General features: G+C 41.6%; 1 protein-coding gene across 1 annotated transcript; it reads left to right on the forward strand.

The window, feature by feature from the left end:
• Window positions 1-468: 468 nt before the first annotated feature.
• Window positions 469-11,588, forward strand: eve1 (even-skipped-like1). Its single transcript, XM_034539038.1, is given in 4 exon segments — window positions 469-522; window positions 8,153-8,179; window positions 8,182-8,400; window positions 11,130-11,588. Coding segments are annotated over 4 exon segments (759 nt in total).
• Window positions 11,589-18,302: the final 6,714 nt, after the last annotated feature.

Here is an 18,302-nt window from a genome sequence, read left to right on the forward strand (position 1 = left end):
TAGATCCCCCCCTGTGGAGTCCAGACCTGGTGGTGGTGATGAGCTGATAGAATGATGAGTTGATGAAGCGGATGGATCCGTGAAGACTGGACGGAGCTGGGGAGGTGGAGGGGTGCGTAACAGCAGCATGAAAGAACTGAAGGTAGAGAGACAGTCATATTTAAATGAGACAGCAGCAAGATGATTGGCTAACCGTGTCATTGTTTCCGTGTGCTTATTGGATAGAGGGGATCAGCTGATCTGCGCAGCTGGTGTTGTGATTGACGGCGCAGAACGATGGCAGCGAGTAAACAATGAGTGAGCATGTGTGAGAAATGATTGGCAGACGTATGAGGAATAAATGGCAGGCTGAGGGGTATGGTCTTCCTGTGCTATAGCTCTAGCTCCATTAGCCAAGTGTCTAAAGCAGCATTCTCCTCTCCCATCCCTTTTTTAAGGGCATTGGTGTGCAATTTATTCTGAGGTAGCATGCGTAAAACGAGTGGAAACGCCATCCCTGCCACGTCCACTAACGCTGGAGGGGTACCAAGTGCGTCATGGTTTGAAGACCAGAGCCACCGACCAAACGTCAGTATTTGACGAGTTGAGAGTGAGAATGTGTTGATCTGCACTTAGCGGGGCCAATGTGTAAAACACATGTGGAAGATTTTTTTCTGCTCTAAACTGTTTTAATGGCAGCAATTATTCTATCGTTCTTAGTGACGATGCAGAGTTACAGAGTAGAAATACGGTATTTACCTTTGCATGTATTTGACCAATCGCCCTGCCAGATGACCTGCCATGGGCCGAGGGACCATGCTTTTTTTCCTGTCCGGGAGACGTCATCAAGGCCATGAACACATACTGTCCATGGCAGTTCTGTTATGGTTTGTCTCTGACCCCAAGCGCACGACAACAGCAAGGTTTAGTTCTAGCCGAACACACGGCGTAGTTTATTGAGCACAACAAGTCACTTAGAAAAGAAACACAAAAAACTCAAAGTGTCCCCTTAGTCCACGGGTGATCGAACATCAAACCCCAAAAAATCCAAGAAAATACTCCACACAAAAAAGTCAGCAAAGACACGAGGGAAAGTTCAGTGACGACACAAGGAGGAAAGTCCACGGACATCATGGCACGAACTCGCAACGTCAACACAGACAGTCCTGATCCTTATCCCCCCCGAATACAACGAGCTGACGAGCTGCAGCCGTGGGACGAGCTGAGTGGCTTCAGGTGTGAGTTGGAGCGCCCCTGGCTTGTCCCCGCCTCCAAGCCCGTAGCTCCCTGGCAGCGCGCTCTGAGGTACCGGGTGTCACTGTGTGAACGGGCTGAGGAGGGAGTCCGGCTGGCTGAGTCCTGACAAGTTCATGTTCACTACTAATTTACTGTTTGATACTGCCTTTGACTGCCCTCTGACTGCTGTGACAGCGCCTCTGTTTGGTTCCTCTGCTGTTTCCGGTGCTGTCTTTCAGTTTACAGCTAATGGAACTACTAGTACACACACAGCTGGACTAGCTGAGTGCATCGCCTCCATTGACAGGTAACAGAACTACACACACAGCTGAGGGCATCGCCTAAAATGATCTCCAATGTCGCCTACAGCAACCCCCAATTACAACTGTATCACTTCCATGTCACTTATATGTTTTACATTGTCAACAACCAATCCGTGTTTACATCAACAGGAAGAAATCCAGTAACATTAGCAGCACCGCTAACGGCTAACTAACGTTAGCAGAACCGCTAACGGCTAACGAACAGAGATTCCATTTGGTTACTTTTAGATGCGTTCAGGTGCTGTTCAGTGAAAATGAGAATTGGGCGAAGACATTATCATGATGTGTTCACATGTAACCTTGTAAAATATAGTGTGGGTGAGCAACTTGAACAAATCCATTTATTTGAAAGAGATGTTTTCACATCATAAATAGATATTATAGATGAATTATAAGCTGTAATACACTACTAAAATACTATCTTTTATTTCCTTATCATTTGAATTGTGTTTATTTATAAAGAAAACAAATCACTGTATGTGAATAAAAAGATAACATTTAGAATATTTGATGGTTTACACTGATTTCAGAGCAGTTGAAATTATGTTTTTGAGCGGTGGCAAAACAAATTTGTCTGGAGCCTTGTAGACTAGCTGCCATACTAAAACCACAAAGGGATCTGTATCTGCCCATATGGATCATCGATGATCGGCAATTAGTATTGGCGGCAAAAAACAAACGTGATCAGGGATCTATGAAAGTTATATTCCCTTTTTTCTTTTGTGCTGATCCGATCTGGGATCTGATCCATGACTCCGATCTGTGATACAATCTGAACCGTGAGTTTTATGATCCATTGCACAACTAACTGCAACACAGCCTATGAACTCCATAGAGTAGTGTCACCTTCATGATCACAGTGACAAGGAGCAACGTGTAGTCATAGCAGAGTGATGGCAGACACACTGATTCCTATAATATCTCTATAATATCTCTATGGTCATGATCCCAGTAGGCCTTCTCCGCTGTGAAAAATGTAACAGCGCTCATGTCAAATGTTTGAAAACTGTTGGCTATTCAAATCATTACAAAAAACATGTGTGTTGCACAGTATTTAATATAATTGAATGTGATTTTGCCATTGTGAGAGCCCCCTTAAAGTTAGAATTCAAAGATCTGGTCTCATTCAGTCAGTGTGATCAGACTCATAGCATACCAGAGGGTGGCGATGAAGGACATTCAACAGCCATATGTTTTACAGATACAACAGCGTACTCATTTGATCAAAGCTGCCAATCCTTTGGGACAACAGGGAGACAGACAACAATGTAAAGAGTTACATCCCTAAAAAGTACTGGACTGAGGCTGCAATCAAAGGCCACAAACATATACACTGTCACATGTGAAGCTGTTTCTTCATTTAAGACCAATGTGTCCAATGGGTGAGAAGTTGTCCCTTCTTCTGGATGACATGTGTGTCTTTTAAGGACCCCATCACTGGGAGTGATCTGCTCTTCTGAGACACTTTTTCAACAAAGTACTTGTCATTGTTGTCCGGTTATCACGGATCATCATAACTGGTATCCATTGCTCATGGCTGCTAAAACATAGTGTGAATATTTTAATATCTTAAACTTCCCTGGGTGCAGTCAGAAAAAGCCTTCAAGAACAGCGCAACTCTGCCATTACAACTCAAATTGTGTCCGTAAAGTTTGCCAAACTAACTTTTAATGTCTTTACCTGCAAAATATCTCCAGTAATTAATGCTCTGCCTCATAATAGTGGAGGTTATTTCCAAGCAAGCGACTAATATGCCTCTTTAGAAGTATACACATCCACTAAGTCTATTTCACCTGTATCTGACCGCATGTATTCAGATTCAGGTGTTTTTCTCTCCTGTGATTCAGAGTGTATTTCAAGTAGCTAGACTGTATTTCAAAAGACCCAAAAATATAATTAATTTTAATCTGGGCTTTCGCAGTTTCATCGAATATCAACACAATGGGGTTGATCAAACCAACTTTCGCATGTGAGCACAAAAGCAGATTGGATTTTGCAGAACCACATGAACATATAGGCTGAAGGACATCATCAGGGTTATAATTCCATGTTCATGTCAGAATAACAGCTGCTGGAAACCAGAAATACCATATTAATAATTAATAGCATACTTCCTTAAAACAACCAGCTCATCTTGTACGGAAGGGATGTGAACATGTTCAATTATGCCAACTGGCTTGTCTCCTAATATATGAGATCTGAATATCATCAAGAAATAAAGCAACCAATGTGGCTTCAAAGCACCAGGGCCAATGAGGGATCCCCGTCATCTGGCAATACTGGTACAGGCCAGTGTTGCAGCGTTCGGTGAAGACGGAAGTATATGTCGCACGAACGTTCTAACTTTTAAACACACACAGTGTGTGGGTGGACATGGGGACAGCACACATATTTCTCGTTCCATGTGTTGAGCACATTTGGAACAGAGAATAAATGCAACATGTGCATTGTTCCTCGAATATGGATGTGATGAGTGCTTCATCTCTCGCACAGAGGGGGACATTTCATTGCTCTAAACGACAGCTTCCCGACCTTTGATCACAGGAACTTCAAACTGAGGTCTCACCATTTTCTCAAACCAACCAATATTTAAAACACGTGAAACACATTTTCATGTTGTTCCAATATTTAGTTTCAGAGAGAGAGAGAAAAACAAGTTAGGATTTAAACAGCAGCTACTGTTGGTGGTGATAAAACCCTGGCGCTGAGCCCTTCTCTCAGTGCATGTTTACATGGAAGCCAGAAATGACGTACAATAGCTCATAAATTGAACACAGAGGACAATTAACACAATGGCATGATCCAAAGACACCCAACTGGCAGCTTGTCTTTGATTTATTGTCAAGTAGCTTTACGCTCGTTAAAATCCTCTCGTCCCACACATCCTGCCAGTATCAAATATATTATGTATCTGCTGTTTTCACTTTTTCATGAAAGCTATATGGCGTGAGGGAAATATCAAATATTTAAATGCCAAACGTAAAGTTGGGGATGGGATAACTTTTCGTGGCCATAACACCGGCAGCCAATCAGTAAACAGTCCTGTGACACCTGTGACATGTTGACCTACATTACAAAGATGTAAAGTCTTCCTAAAACTCACGCCTCCCGGTCTAGGAGGATGTTATTGAGATTATTAATTATTGAGACTAGAAGTAGCTCGACAACTTTTTAATAGATCGGTATTGATATTTTGTACGTTCTTTCATGGTCCTGGAGCATGAATCATATTGACTTTGGTGATTCTCTTATTTGTCCTCTAGTTCTCCAATGAGGATGGCATTCGTGGCTCAGGGTGAAATATCAGCTATTTTGATGGATTGACCTGAAATTTAGAACTGATTTTCAAGGTTTCAAGGATACGTTCTAATACGTTAATTTCCACTTGCGCCACAAGGTGGACTATTTAGTCCTTTAGAGGAATATTTTGACCCATATTGTATGGTTTGGTGTGAAGTTTGGTACACATATTCATGGTCCCCAGAAGAGGAATTTTGAAATAGGTTGATATCATGACATTTAACTTAGCGCCATCATCTGGTTAATAGTTTTTACTCGTTGTTTTATTACCAAATACCTTTGAGATCCCCATAAGCCTCAGCTGGACTTTGACTATTTAGCGCATGTTAGCATGCTAACACACTAACGACACAGAGAACATATAAAACATGTTAAACATAACATAATCACATTATCCTTATGAGCATTTAGCTCAAGCAGAGCCAATAGACTCACAGTCTTTTTGATTAGTCTCTCTTGTTATTCCCCCAACTTCATGGAAGTGCAATAATTAATTACTGGAGTGGCCCTTTAAGGCCTCAACTGTTAAAGCTGGTTTCAATACAATGGAGTCACCTCTTCTTATCTGTGATTGGTGTTGAAAGGAGTTATTACTCCAAAATAAGTCGATCTGGAAATGTGTGGAGTTAAAGGTCTAACTAACCTTTGCGGTTAAGGTCACACACTGTAACACTGTAACCATTCAGTGACTTGTTGTCCAACAAAAGGAATACAGTCTTGTTCCTGCACAGCCCATGTGGAAAACATGAAAGATGGTCATGCTGTCCCCTTTTAAATGAAAGAAGAAATATGACGTATGGTTATCATTTCTATACGCATAGAACAAGACTCGTACGAGGAAGTGACGTCAGTGACTCTTAATGTAATTCGTTTGTGGTTTTTTTAATGATGAATATCTGCACGTAAGTGACTCCACCCTACCTGGCGTCTGTCTGTCTCTGGTCCTCTGTCTCATCATCTGGCCGCTGGATTAACAATCAACGCCGATTATAGCCATAATAAAGTCCTAAACACAGGTTCAAGGGTCAGCCTGCTCCACTGGAGCCACTTAAAGGATCGAGTTTTGATTCATACTGCTCAGCTATCGCGCTGCATAAAGCTCAATTAATCTGCACTGGCGGGTCTTGCTGTCACAACTGGTTATTATTTAAACGCCACATCAAAACAAAGAATATTTCTTCAAACTACCTGGTGAACATCAAAAGATCTATTAAAAATGTTATGTTGCATTTCAGAATAAAATATTTAGTTTATGTCAATGAAATCCCAGACTGTTTATAAAATAATCATAATAATAATAATAATAATAATAATGTCATTATTTATCATAAGCTACTGTACCGTCAAAAAAAAAGGAAAGTACGAGTTTTAGGATTGATCGACTTCGGAAGGCTGCAGGAGAATTAAGAGAAGACACGGCAGGCAGGTGAGGTTTCACGGTGAGATTTGTTAGTTAATTATGTTTCCCCTATTTCCCTGTCGGTTCTTCCAAATGTCTGCAGTCAAACAACTTATTTGAAGGACTTTTTTTTTCTGAATGATTTTTTTTCTCAGACTCTGAGCCAGAAATCTCTTCTTCAAGATCATTGTCATAACTTTCTAGTTTCGTTCCTGTCTATAACCTTGAAGAGTTTTTACAAAGAGGTTTCTTAATACATCAACCATAACCTGATTTACACAACATTGTATTACTTAAAACATGTTTGTTGTACAGCTGTTGGCCGTATTTTATGATTTATAGAGTGATACCAAGATATCCAAAATCCCGTCTCTGAAAACCTTTGACATAAATGAAACAAAAAGTTCAAACCTTTATCCAATGTTCAGATTTCTGTTATGGAAAAAGTATATGCAAATTGCCACATATTTGTGGGTACCATATGAAACATGTCATAATATTCGTCATATTACAGGACATAATTGATAAACTGTAAAATAAAAAAATACAGGACTCCTGAGGGGAAATGTTTTTTAAACCATCTGACAGACTTTGTAATATATAGGTTTCCGCCATAACACCGACAGCTATAGCCCCCGAAAAATCAAATGACTAATTCATAATTCCTCTCCTCCACGCAGCCATTAGGCCCGTAATGATTCACTTCCAACTCCGCGGACATCAAACAGGAGAGAACAATGCGAGTCTGGCCGCCGTCTCAGCCTGCGCGTCTTTAATTCTCCATAACAAAAGTACAAAGGCCGAGACGAGACCAAAGGCTTTATCCCTAAACACCTCTAACACCTCTCCGGGCCGCGGCGCCATCGCCGGGCCGACGCGCGCACGGCGGCCCCGTCTGGAGCGCCTGTGATAGTGGGGCAGAGAAGCGCTGCCCCCGGGGGGACACAGACAGTGGAAGGAGGGAGGAGGAGAGGGAGGAGGAGGAGGGGGAGGGGGGAGGAGGGGTGTTGGGACAAAAACACCTCATCTTTTCCCCCGACTGTCTGAACAAACCTTGATGAAGATAAGTTTGAGCCAGACGGCAGCAGCTTCTCCACCGGCCCCCTCTGTCGCGCAGCCGGATCAGCCCGCAGAGAGGAGCACCTCAACCTGAAGAACCACCCAGGAGGGGAAACTCAAAGGAGGGATTTTATCTGTTGATTTGTGCCTGATGCGTAAGTAGACCCGACCTCCTTATTGTTTGTTTGGCTCAATTGTTGGCTTTGTGTGTTCAAATTATAATAATTGCAACCAAAATGGTTGCAATTATATACAATTTAAATATATCCTTCTTTTCTTCAGACCTTATTAAAAACCCAATAACATATTGAGTTGATAACTCTTACCTTCTGTTTGTAACACATGGATGTTTACAGAAATGAGCACACATCATTGTTGACACACTAAATGTGTTCCTTTTGTTTCCCTGAAACTTGTTCACAGACGTGTCAGCGGCCTATGAGCTCCGAAACGACCATAAAACTTATACAGTAAATTATGGGAGGATTAGTACTGTGTAAAAAGTGTCAACACCAATCACAGATATAGAGCGTTATTGAAATCTATTATAATTTACAGCTGGAGTCTGACACCCCAACCAGAAGTAACTTGACATTTACTGAAACATTAAAATGTCAACAATAAATTAGTAAAAGCGATGTAACTTTCTGTAAAGTGATATAACTAGTGAGTGTGTTAAAGAGGTTCCAGGCTTTTACTTGATCAACCTTGTGATAATAATGCAGTTACAATGTGGTTATAGTACAGCAAACACTGTCACTTCTTCAATAAAAGCTTATAGTCAGCATTAATAACGGCGCTTGGTAGAACCTCATATTTCTGCCCCGTCTGAAATCTTCTACGTGCGTCATTTCAGTGGCGGAGGGCAGACAGACGCCCGTGGCGGCGGCCGCCGCGCACGTGGTGCACGGCCCCCGCGGAGAGCAGCGGACGGAGCCGTGCCCGCGCGGTGTCCTGCTCGACCACAGCCGGCGGCACCGGACCGCGTTCACACGCGAGCAGCTGTCCCGGCTGGAGCAAGAGTACGGCAAGGAGAGCTACGTGTCCAGGCCCCGGCGCTGCGAGCTGGCCACAGCCCTCAACTTACCGGAGACGACCATAAAGGTATGCGGGCCACCTGCCCGGCAGTCTAGTGCAGCGGCATGGATGTTTGCACCAGAGCACTAGTGTGAACCTCCACCACACAGTGACCACACAGAGGACCGTGGCCACATTTAATATCAGTAATAATAGTGCTGGGGGCAATAGGGGCTCAGCAGCTCATTTCTGCCCCAAGGCCCCATGATAGAGCCACTAAAATATAGGCTATGATAATGACATTGTATTGACTTCCTCAATGGTTGGGATCCCACAGACCCTACTGCTGAATTAAATTATAATAATCAAATCAGCCAAAATGGTCCATTACCTCTTTCTTGAAGGTGACTTTTTACACTCCATGGTTGTCGCCCGGCTACATGGATGTTCTCTGTTTTGGGCCACCATGGCTACTTCAGATCCCACCAGGTCTGAGCACCCCGGGTTTCTTCTATCCACCTGGTATCCCAACATGTAAACGGTTGGCAATATGACACAGTTGATGAAGCAAGTTTGGCTGACAAAGATTGTATAGAGCCAAAAACATATTTTTTGGGAAATACACGTATCTGATTTCTTAAAGATCAATATCTATCAGATGTCAAATAAAAATGGAGCCAAATGTTTCAGCTCATTGCCTGCAATGTGGTTCGAGCCGAGAAATATAAAATCATAACATAATAATGTTAGCTTGCAAATTGTCTTTTTTACAGTTAGGGTTTTGTACAGGATAAATGTAGAATATATAATATTGTGATTAGTGAACTTTAGACGTGCTGGTAGGTGGATTTTGTTTCTTTTATGGAAGGAGAAGGCTAGTTGTTGTTACAGTTATTATGCTAAGCTAACCACCTGCATATTTAGCATACAGACGCGAAAGTGTTATCAGTCTTCCTATCTAAGTCTCTGGTTTGTCACATTTGTGTGCAAACTGAAAAGTAACAACTGCAGTTTTGTGCTGGAACAGTTTCTTGACGAAAACTTTGTCCAAAATGTTTGTCGTGGTCATTTTTGTATCACTGTTTCTGCAAAACAAGACCCAAGGTGTTGACCTGTGAGCTTTAGTTTGAAGGTGTAGTTTGGCCTGTTGCACTGAGGCCGGCTAGCTGCTTCCGAGTATTCAAGCTAAGCCAAGCTAATCGCCAGCTCAGCGCTTTCAGAATGCAATAACCTCCTCCAGGATGCACGCTTTATGAAATGATGCTCCATCTTTTTACAGACAAGACATGAAACCAAGCAGGTCATGCAACCAATCGGCCACAGCTGCTCCGCTAAAACGACGACAGCTCTTTGACATTCGCCCCCGAGCGTGGGGTTTTGACCATTGTCCCTCTGACGTTTCATATATATTTCAGATTGAGCGCCGACAGGTTTAGCAGCGCCTGACATTTGACACCCCCGCTGGTCGAGGGCGGAGGCTTTATAATACACAGTGAGTGCACCCACCTCTCTGCCAACCACTGGAGGGTCTTTTATGAAGGAGCAGGAATGCGAGGGCCGAGTCCTTGTAAACGTTCCAGCAGCACAGCCTCTCCGAGGAGATTCTATGAGCTGGTAAAAATAGTTGAGGGCCGGACGGACGCGCAGACGCACAGGCAGCTTGTCGGTCTCGGCTTTAAACGTTGTTGCAACACATCATGTGCTAATAACACCACAATGTACATTTTTTCATCTGTTATGTAATAACACCTGCATTTTATAATTAACAGCCGATGTTTCTAATAGACAGCATTAAAGCGATGTGTAATAAATTACCCCACATGTTGTAACTTATGTATTGCAGTGGTTCATACAACATGTGGGAGCTCCACTTTTTCCATGTAAATGCTCTAGCCGAAATTTTGCATTATGTAATAACCGACCCAAAAACAAATCGTCATGGCATCATGATAACTTTAATTCATGCATTCCAGCATAAATTATACCAACTCAACATTCAGTCATTGATCCTTTTTTAAACATGCTTGTAATGGATTTTGGTATTCATATCATGTATTGATACATAAGCGTTGCCTTATATTCAAAGTGTAGTGGTGATGTGGCTGCATTTTGAATAAGCCAAAGCTTTGTATGTTTTTTTTGGGGGGGAAGCTGATCTTGTTACTGCTTTTCAGTCAACTGTAACAACAAATGTTATATAGGTGACCCTTCTCTAAGATATATGAAGAAACATATAGCTATGGTAACAATTATTATTAATAATTACACAACTATTAACTAACCATGACTAGCTCCAAATCCACAAAACCAGACTGAATTGAAGAAAAACTGAAACCATTGCATGAATGTCCACGGAGCAGAGCCGGTTACGTTGTCGGCTCTGGACAATCGTGGGTAATCTGATAGAGAGCATTACAATATTTGAAATTATAATATGTATATACACTCAGTATATATCAGACCCATTTGTACATCTGCAGTTTGGCCCCTTACTTTATAGTCAATTTTCACGGAATATATTCTAATGACTTTGGTGATTCATGGACAATTCCCACCGTTAGTTTTCATTTCTTTTGTTTTTAATATTTCAACAGCCATTGGTTGGATGGCTGTGACATTTGCTCCAGTTATATATGACACTGGAGGATGGTAACATTGATGGTGCCCAGATTTCTACCACTGTTGGCTGGTCCAAATGAGTCAGATTATTTGGTTTACAAAATGAATGATATTCCCATGAGCCTCAGGTGTACGTTGTGTTTAGTGCTGATTACATGAACATGTAAACATACGTTTGAACCTTCCCTCCTCTCCAGGTGTGGTTCCAGAACCGGAGAATGAAGGACAAACGGCAGAGACACTCCTTGCCGTGGCCCCACCCTCTCGTCGACCCCCTGGGGGCGCTCCTGATGGGCCGTGCCTCTCCTTGCTCCACCTTGCCGTACCCTTTCATCCCGCCCCACCTCCCACTCCACCACCACTACCCCCTGGCTCTCTCTTCACCGGCGTCCTCGGCCCCCATGCGGACCCTGGATGCACTCCGCTTTTCCCAGTACCACAACAGACATGGGGGGCTACCTCCAACCACAGCAGCCCTCTACCCCTCCACCAGCCTCTTGCACCATCCCGCCTCGTGTCCGTGCCCCCTCTGCCTGCACTGGGGACCAGAACAGCTGCTGAAAGCCAGAGCCGAGGCACTGAGACTAAGTCAGCCCCGTAGTCCCAAGGCCAACATACAGCCTGGGGGTCTGGAGCGGAGAGAAGAGATGGTGTAAAGCTCCATCACACTAAATCTAGTTTTCAACACTCTCCAAGGCTGTCAAACTTCTGTCACATAAGCTGCTGCAAGCAAACAGCAGTATAGTCACTGTGGCTTCAATTTAATCTGTGTAAGAGTTTCACTCTCTAACACCAGAAAACACACACTTGATCTTATCTAAAACACTGTAAACAAAAACCACCCAGTCCCCAGAATGTTTTACAAATTGGAAATCACTGATTACACATTTCTGAACCCAAAATACTTTTCATGAATATGTTTAGTATCAACCACGCATCACACTTGCACAAAGACACAATGCCACAAGGTTAAAATTGGATAACATTGGTTGGGTTTAAGCAACAGAACGACTATGTTCAAGTTCTCATAACTTTCAATAATAGTCAATGAACTCGTTGAACAAAAAAAAGTGTTGCTACTCTTAAAAATTCCTTAGTGGTCTTCTGCATTTTTGCATATCCTCTCACCACTAATCTTATTAAGTCGAAAATGTTAGTTTCTTTTCAGTAAATGTCACCATTCACTCGCGTTGCGGTCATTGTCTGACTCACTGCTTTAGATTGCGTTTCCATGTTAACATCTGGTGGTCAGCTCTTCAGAATGATTGGTTGTCAGAGCATTTCTGCACTTTAATGGAAATCAAACCCTCAGATTTGTCACTTTTCACTGCAGTCATTGTTTTGTAAAGACAAACTAATTCCTGGCCATGTTAATCTGTGGCCGTGGGTTTGATGTGATTCAGATTCAATTTAGGTGAAGACAAAAGAAGAAGTAAAAACCCAAACACAAAGGGACATTTTGAAGTCAGTGTCTAAAAGCACAATTGCACCAAGTGAAGACTTTAATGTACATATTATACCTAATATCATACGTAATGAATGTGTATCCAATGTTTTCTCTGCTGAAACACAATGACTACTGCTTTTATTTATTTGTACAAAACTTTGAAGTAGCGTTCACTGACATGTGGCTACGGTGTAGCAATGACAGGAACTAGAGAGGATGTGTTCAATTCCTATGAAACTGGAGGCTGAGTGGTTGTGTACGTTAAAGTTTCAGTCACGACAGAAGGCATTTATTACACTGAGTGTGTTTAAATATCATGCTGTGGAAATGTGGAACTGCAGCTTCTGGGAGATATACCTTTGTTCTGAGAGTGAGATGAGAAGTTGGATATGTGCAGAACTGGAGTCAGAACTACATGATTATTGAGTTTTGAATTGAATTGAATATACTTTACTTCAAACATTACAAAAAAATATAAAAGCATCTGTAAAATAAATATGGAACAGACTAAGAATAAACAAAATATTTTAAGTCCAAAATGCAGTCAGTGGAAGCAACTTGCTTTTCTGGTCCTACCCCAAGAAATGAATCCATCAATATTCAATCAATATTTTTAAGATTGTTGGATTTCTTCCTTCAGTTCATTCCAAAAAAACATTGGACAAATGATATACACATACTTTTAAGGTGATCGCGAACATGATCTGTTTCAAATTTTCCCCTGTCCAAGAACCATTTTTGTATGTTGCCATGAAGGAAATAATTTTTTGCTTTCTACTTATTTTGTGTGGTCTAAAAATCCACTATCCACTACTAAATAACTTGTAAAAGTTTAGTTAGATAGACTACATGGTTTACTCTCCTTATGACTCTACACAGTAACACAAATGAACAATACAGTGTGTCCAATGTTTTATGAGCCAGAATGAGTCTAGTTTCCACCAGAACAGCAACGTTCCCTTCCAACTTTGAGTAAACATCTAATGAGTTGCTGCTAAGAATATCATTACATTTTTGGACTAGCTGTTTCCAGTCTTTATGCTAAACTAGGCTAACCACATCCTAATTCCATCCACCTCTCATCTCGCTCTCGGAATTAATGTGAATAAGCATGTTTCCCTCAATGTTTCTATGGTCTCTAGTTGTTGATTATGGATAGAAAATAGAAAAATGGAAGATGTTCTGTATCATAAGGGAAATGTCCGTAATGTCTCTTGCCTCTGTCATTGCTCACTGTAAAATAATCCTGATATGTGACTGATTATAATAAAAAAAAATTGAAATAACATGTCTCTTGTTTCTATTTGATGAGCTCTGCTCTGACACCAAACCGGTCGTGAATGGATAACCTGTCGGCAAAACCATGAAACGAAACAGGACAGAGGAAGCTAACACATCACCCAGAGCCACAGAAAACACAACTTCTCCGTTTATATGTTAGCTTTCACAACCAAGAACATACTGCGAGCCACAAAAGACCCCATTTCCTTGACAGGGCACATGGCTGTTTAGATTATTTGATAGTTTTGACTTCACTATTGTGTAATTGATGTTTCTATAAGGTTCCATTACAAAAAGTTAATTGTTTGGATTTTCTTCAAATACTCACATTTAGAGGTGCATTACTTTCATTCTTAAGCAGCTATTCTTATGTAAGAAAGTGTGGAGGCCACTGTATTATGTCATGTTTTGGACTTGACTATAGGAATAGTGCAGACATCACTTTTAAATTAATTATTTGTTATTAAAGAATCAACACAATTCAAATATGAATGCTATCTAATGAAAATAAATAAAAGAAGTTCAAAATAAAGCAATATAATTATTCATATGTGTGACACCAGATTGTGTGCGTGTGTGTTTGTGTGTGTGTGTGTGTGTGTGCGGGAAAGACAGAAAGAAAAAATAAGTTAAACCTATGAATTCTTGAGTTATGGCTAAAAGCGTGTTTAGTGAGGTCACGTAACCTTTGACCATCAAAATATAAATAAGTCAAAGGAATTCCCTCCAGGCATTGCTGAGATATCACATTCACATGGGCGACTGTGGGTCAGTGGTCTTTCAATCAGGGGGTTGGCGGTTCAATCCCCACCCTAGTCGATGTGTCCTTGAGCAAGACACTTAACCCTGAATTGCTCCCTGTAGCTCTGTCTATGAATGTAACATGATTGTAAGTCGCTGTGGATAAAAGTGTCAGCTAAAAGAATTGTATTGTAATGTAACAATAATGCCAGTCCATAATGTTTTTATGCCTCCAGCCACAAGAGAGTTCAAAAGAATCAAAAGGGCCGGCAGTGAAAGTCAATGAAATTGCACTTTTTAGCCATGCCATTGTTTCAGACATGTTTCGCTCAAAATGAATCGGAATAACTTTATAATAGTATTCTTTTTTGAGCCTGCAGCTTTTCTTTTCTGTGATAATTAGCTAAATGTTAGCATGCTAATGTGATAAACTTAGATGGTAAATACATTATTTGTGTTAAACATTAGCATGCCAGCATGGTCATTGTGAGTGTGTCAGCATGTTGATGTTAGCATGTAGCTCAAATTAGGAAGCTCCTCGTTGTGTTGATTTGTAGTGCCTATTTTTATGTTTATTTCATTTTTAGTGGTGTCCAATGTGAACATAGTTGCCATTGTATTAAGGATGCATTAAAAATAGCTTGTTTCTCCAACGCATGCAGATTAAATGACAACTAGCAACAAAGCAAGCTCTTTTACACTGTGGTCTATCCTGGTTTGTTACAATCCTACATACAATCATAAGAAAAGAAAACAACACTACAGTTTTCTAACAAATCAAATGCTTAACTGTGCGGCTCAACAGCAGTTGATTGGATGTATCATATTTATTGTATAGCTTACAACTCAGCCCACAAAAACTACATGATAACACTGATGCACATTTCAAAGACGGACCTTCAAGTTTTACGGTCGGAAAATTCGGGGTATAAACAAATATGAATATGAATAATAAAACTGTGTGTTCATCGTGAGGGCTTTTACAGGGCATCAGTTATGCTTCCCTGACAAATCAATATGAGGTTTACAGAATCCAAACAAAGCAGTAATGGAAGCATATGTTCTCCTCCTGAGGTTTTGTGAGGTAATCCATATCCTTTAGGAGAATGAATTCCAGATCGCCGTAATGCTGTTGTGAATACTGTTGCGACAATGTGGCAACGAGTCCCACCGGCAGCGTGAGAGATGAAACGAGGTGCATTAACGCTGAGTCCAGGCCAGCAGTCCTCAGACACTCTGCGCTGGTTTCCAACTCACCTGGACAGGTGTTCACCACGACGACCATACTTGAAACCAGAAGCAGCTCTGTGTGTAATAATGTAGGACAATAAACAGGAGGGTTAATTACAGGTGAGCACGTTTGAACAGAGATTAGCATGGCGGGACACACAGAGGGTACTGCGAGGATAATAATGTGGTATAATCATGTAAGGGCATAAGTAAAGGGGGGAGACAGACTGGCCTGTCTGAACTAGCTTGGCTGGGATGTGAGGAGGTATATGGTGAATAAAGGGCTATCGTGTGACATAATTTACTGTCTGTTGGCCATATTGGAGCTCCTCGGCTCAGCAAACAGCCGGCTGTACTTGTGTCCGTCTCAACAGAGTTGACCACACTGTCTGTTCCGGTCTGAGAACTCAATAATGACAGTGCTAAATATGAATGTGTTCTCGTTAATGAAATAACAGCTTAGGAAATACGTCATTTACTTGCTTGATGAGATGAGACGAGGGGCACCACTCTTGTGTCTGCATGATTAAAAAAACACAGAGAGCATCATTGGTACCCATATATCAAGCACCAGTGATGTTACTGAGGTGAGGTGCCTACGATGAGCCCAAAAGATATTGAAATACAAAACACCAGCCAGCAACACCCTGTTCAAGGTGTACAAAAGTATCTGTACATCAGAGTACAGAGCAGCTTCTTGTCCTCTGAGACTCCTCAAATCCATTTATAAATTACACATCACTTTCTGTTATGCTATTTTGTACATTACCACTTGCTTCATTAGGAAACCGTGGTTGAGCTTTAAGTGACTATACATTGTTTTGTTTTATTTAATTTGACTCTATTCTAATATTATTATGTGTCCATATGTTCCATGTGTGTGCCATTGGGCAAACCCTGTGTTGTAATATGACAAACAAATGAACCGTGTCACTTTGGAATATGTTGCTTGAGCGAGTGAGTCAGTTTGGGCCAGTTATCTTTAGCACAAAGACTGGGGGAGACATCCAGCAGAGCTCTGTCCAAAGTAACACAAATAATAATAATCAACAAGTGCACGTGGGTATTGTTGAAATAAATGCTTGCTAATCTTAAATGCTCTGTCCATTTCCAGGCAACTGGTGGAGATTCCAGGAAGTTACTGGTCCCAGTCTTTATGTTAAGCCAAGCTAACGCTCAGCAAGAAATGTTGGCCAAAAAGATCTTAATTAACACATTGGCATCGGAGGTAAAATACAACATGGCTTCTCGTAAAACTGACTGAGCGCCGCCCTAGTTCTCTGTATAACAACAGGAAGCCTTTGTGTAATTTAATATAATTAACAGACTAGTACAAATAATCCACGTTTACCCTTGTGCATGTTCAGGGGTGTCTCTACCATTAGCATAAATTAGCTGAGCAAATACTTTTCCCATCCAGTTTAATAAGTTTGTTAGATGTGAAACCAAACCAGCTTTACAGAGTGACCGAGGGCAATCTCGGAGGAGACTTGGTTACTGTCAGGATCTGCAGTTATGTGTCTTGTTTCCTGTTTTATTTTGAAGTCTCTGTCTCTCGTGTCCTATGTTTCCCTGCACTTCCTGTCCCTGTGATTGTCTGCCATGTCCCTGATTGTTTCCCCCTGTGTCCAATCACCTGTACCATCCCTGTGTATTTAAACCCTGTTTGTGTCATTCTCCTTTGGTGGTTCGTCCTGGTTAGATCCCTAGAGATCCTGTGTGCGAGTCGTGTTGGTTTTTATTCTTCTGCTGGAAGAATTCTTCAAGTGAAGAATAAAGTTGCTTTTTTGACGTTGTTGGAGTTTGGGTCCTGTTCCTGCGGCAACACCCGTGACAGTTACAGGTTCCTGATCCGCATCGGTCACAGACTACCGCCATCTGTCTACCAGAAGGCTTGAAGATTTGATCCCGACCGCAGCCATAATTCATGAAGACTACACCAACACATCATCTGACCCTGATATGGTCCCTGGATTCCGTTAATCCTCCTGGATCAGCTAAACTCGAGATGTGGAATTGTCATTGCTACAAAACCTTTACCTTTCTCATTTTATCATTCCACCCAATTAGCAGATTTAGAATTTTCAAAGGGCAGCATGCATGAATGAGAAATCCTCGGTTCTGTAACATCAGTCTGAAGTGACGTTGGTTACTTATGACCAGGAGTCAAGATAATGCAGAAGTGTCTGAAAACTTGCATTCTCTCTGAGCAACAGGGGGCGACTCCTCGGATTGCAAAAATAAGTCTCTGAGAAAATGACTAATTCTTTCCCGATTTATTCCCTCTGTGTTTCCTCGCTCCAAGCTCTTCCAGAGGCCTCCTCGCTCCTCGAGGTGCATTAAATGGTTTGAAGACCCTCAATGACAGAGCAGTGGGAACGAGTTCAGGAGGGGAGAAGACGTGAGGAAGCATCAGATAGCAAAATGAAACGCATCCAGTCTTGTTTATTTAAAACCATGTAGTCCTTTTCTTTTTTGTGTTGTGTAGTGCAGCGTTAAGATACTGTGTCATTAGGGAGACACCTGAGATAACACCAGTTGGCTCTATCAAATGGACCAGGCCAATCCTATTGAAAGAAAACTGGGAAACACATTTAGGAACAATACTTTCAGTGAACACAAAATGGTTGCCATTTGGGAAAATTTACAATATGTCATGTTGTCATCAACC

The sequence above is a fragment of the Cyclopterus lumpus genome, chromosome 8 (genome assembly GCF_009769545.1).
Source record: "Cyclopterus lumpus isolate fCycLum1 chromosome 8, fCycLum1.pri, whole genome shotgun sequence".
Taxonomy (NCBI): domain Eukaryota; kingdom Metazoa; phylum Chordata; class Actinopteri; order Perciformes; family Cyclopteridae; genus Cyclopterus; species Cyclopterus lumpus.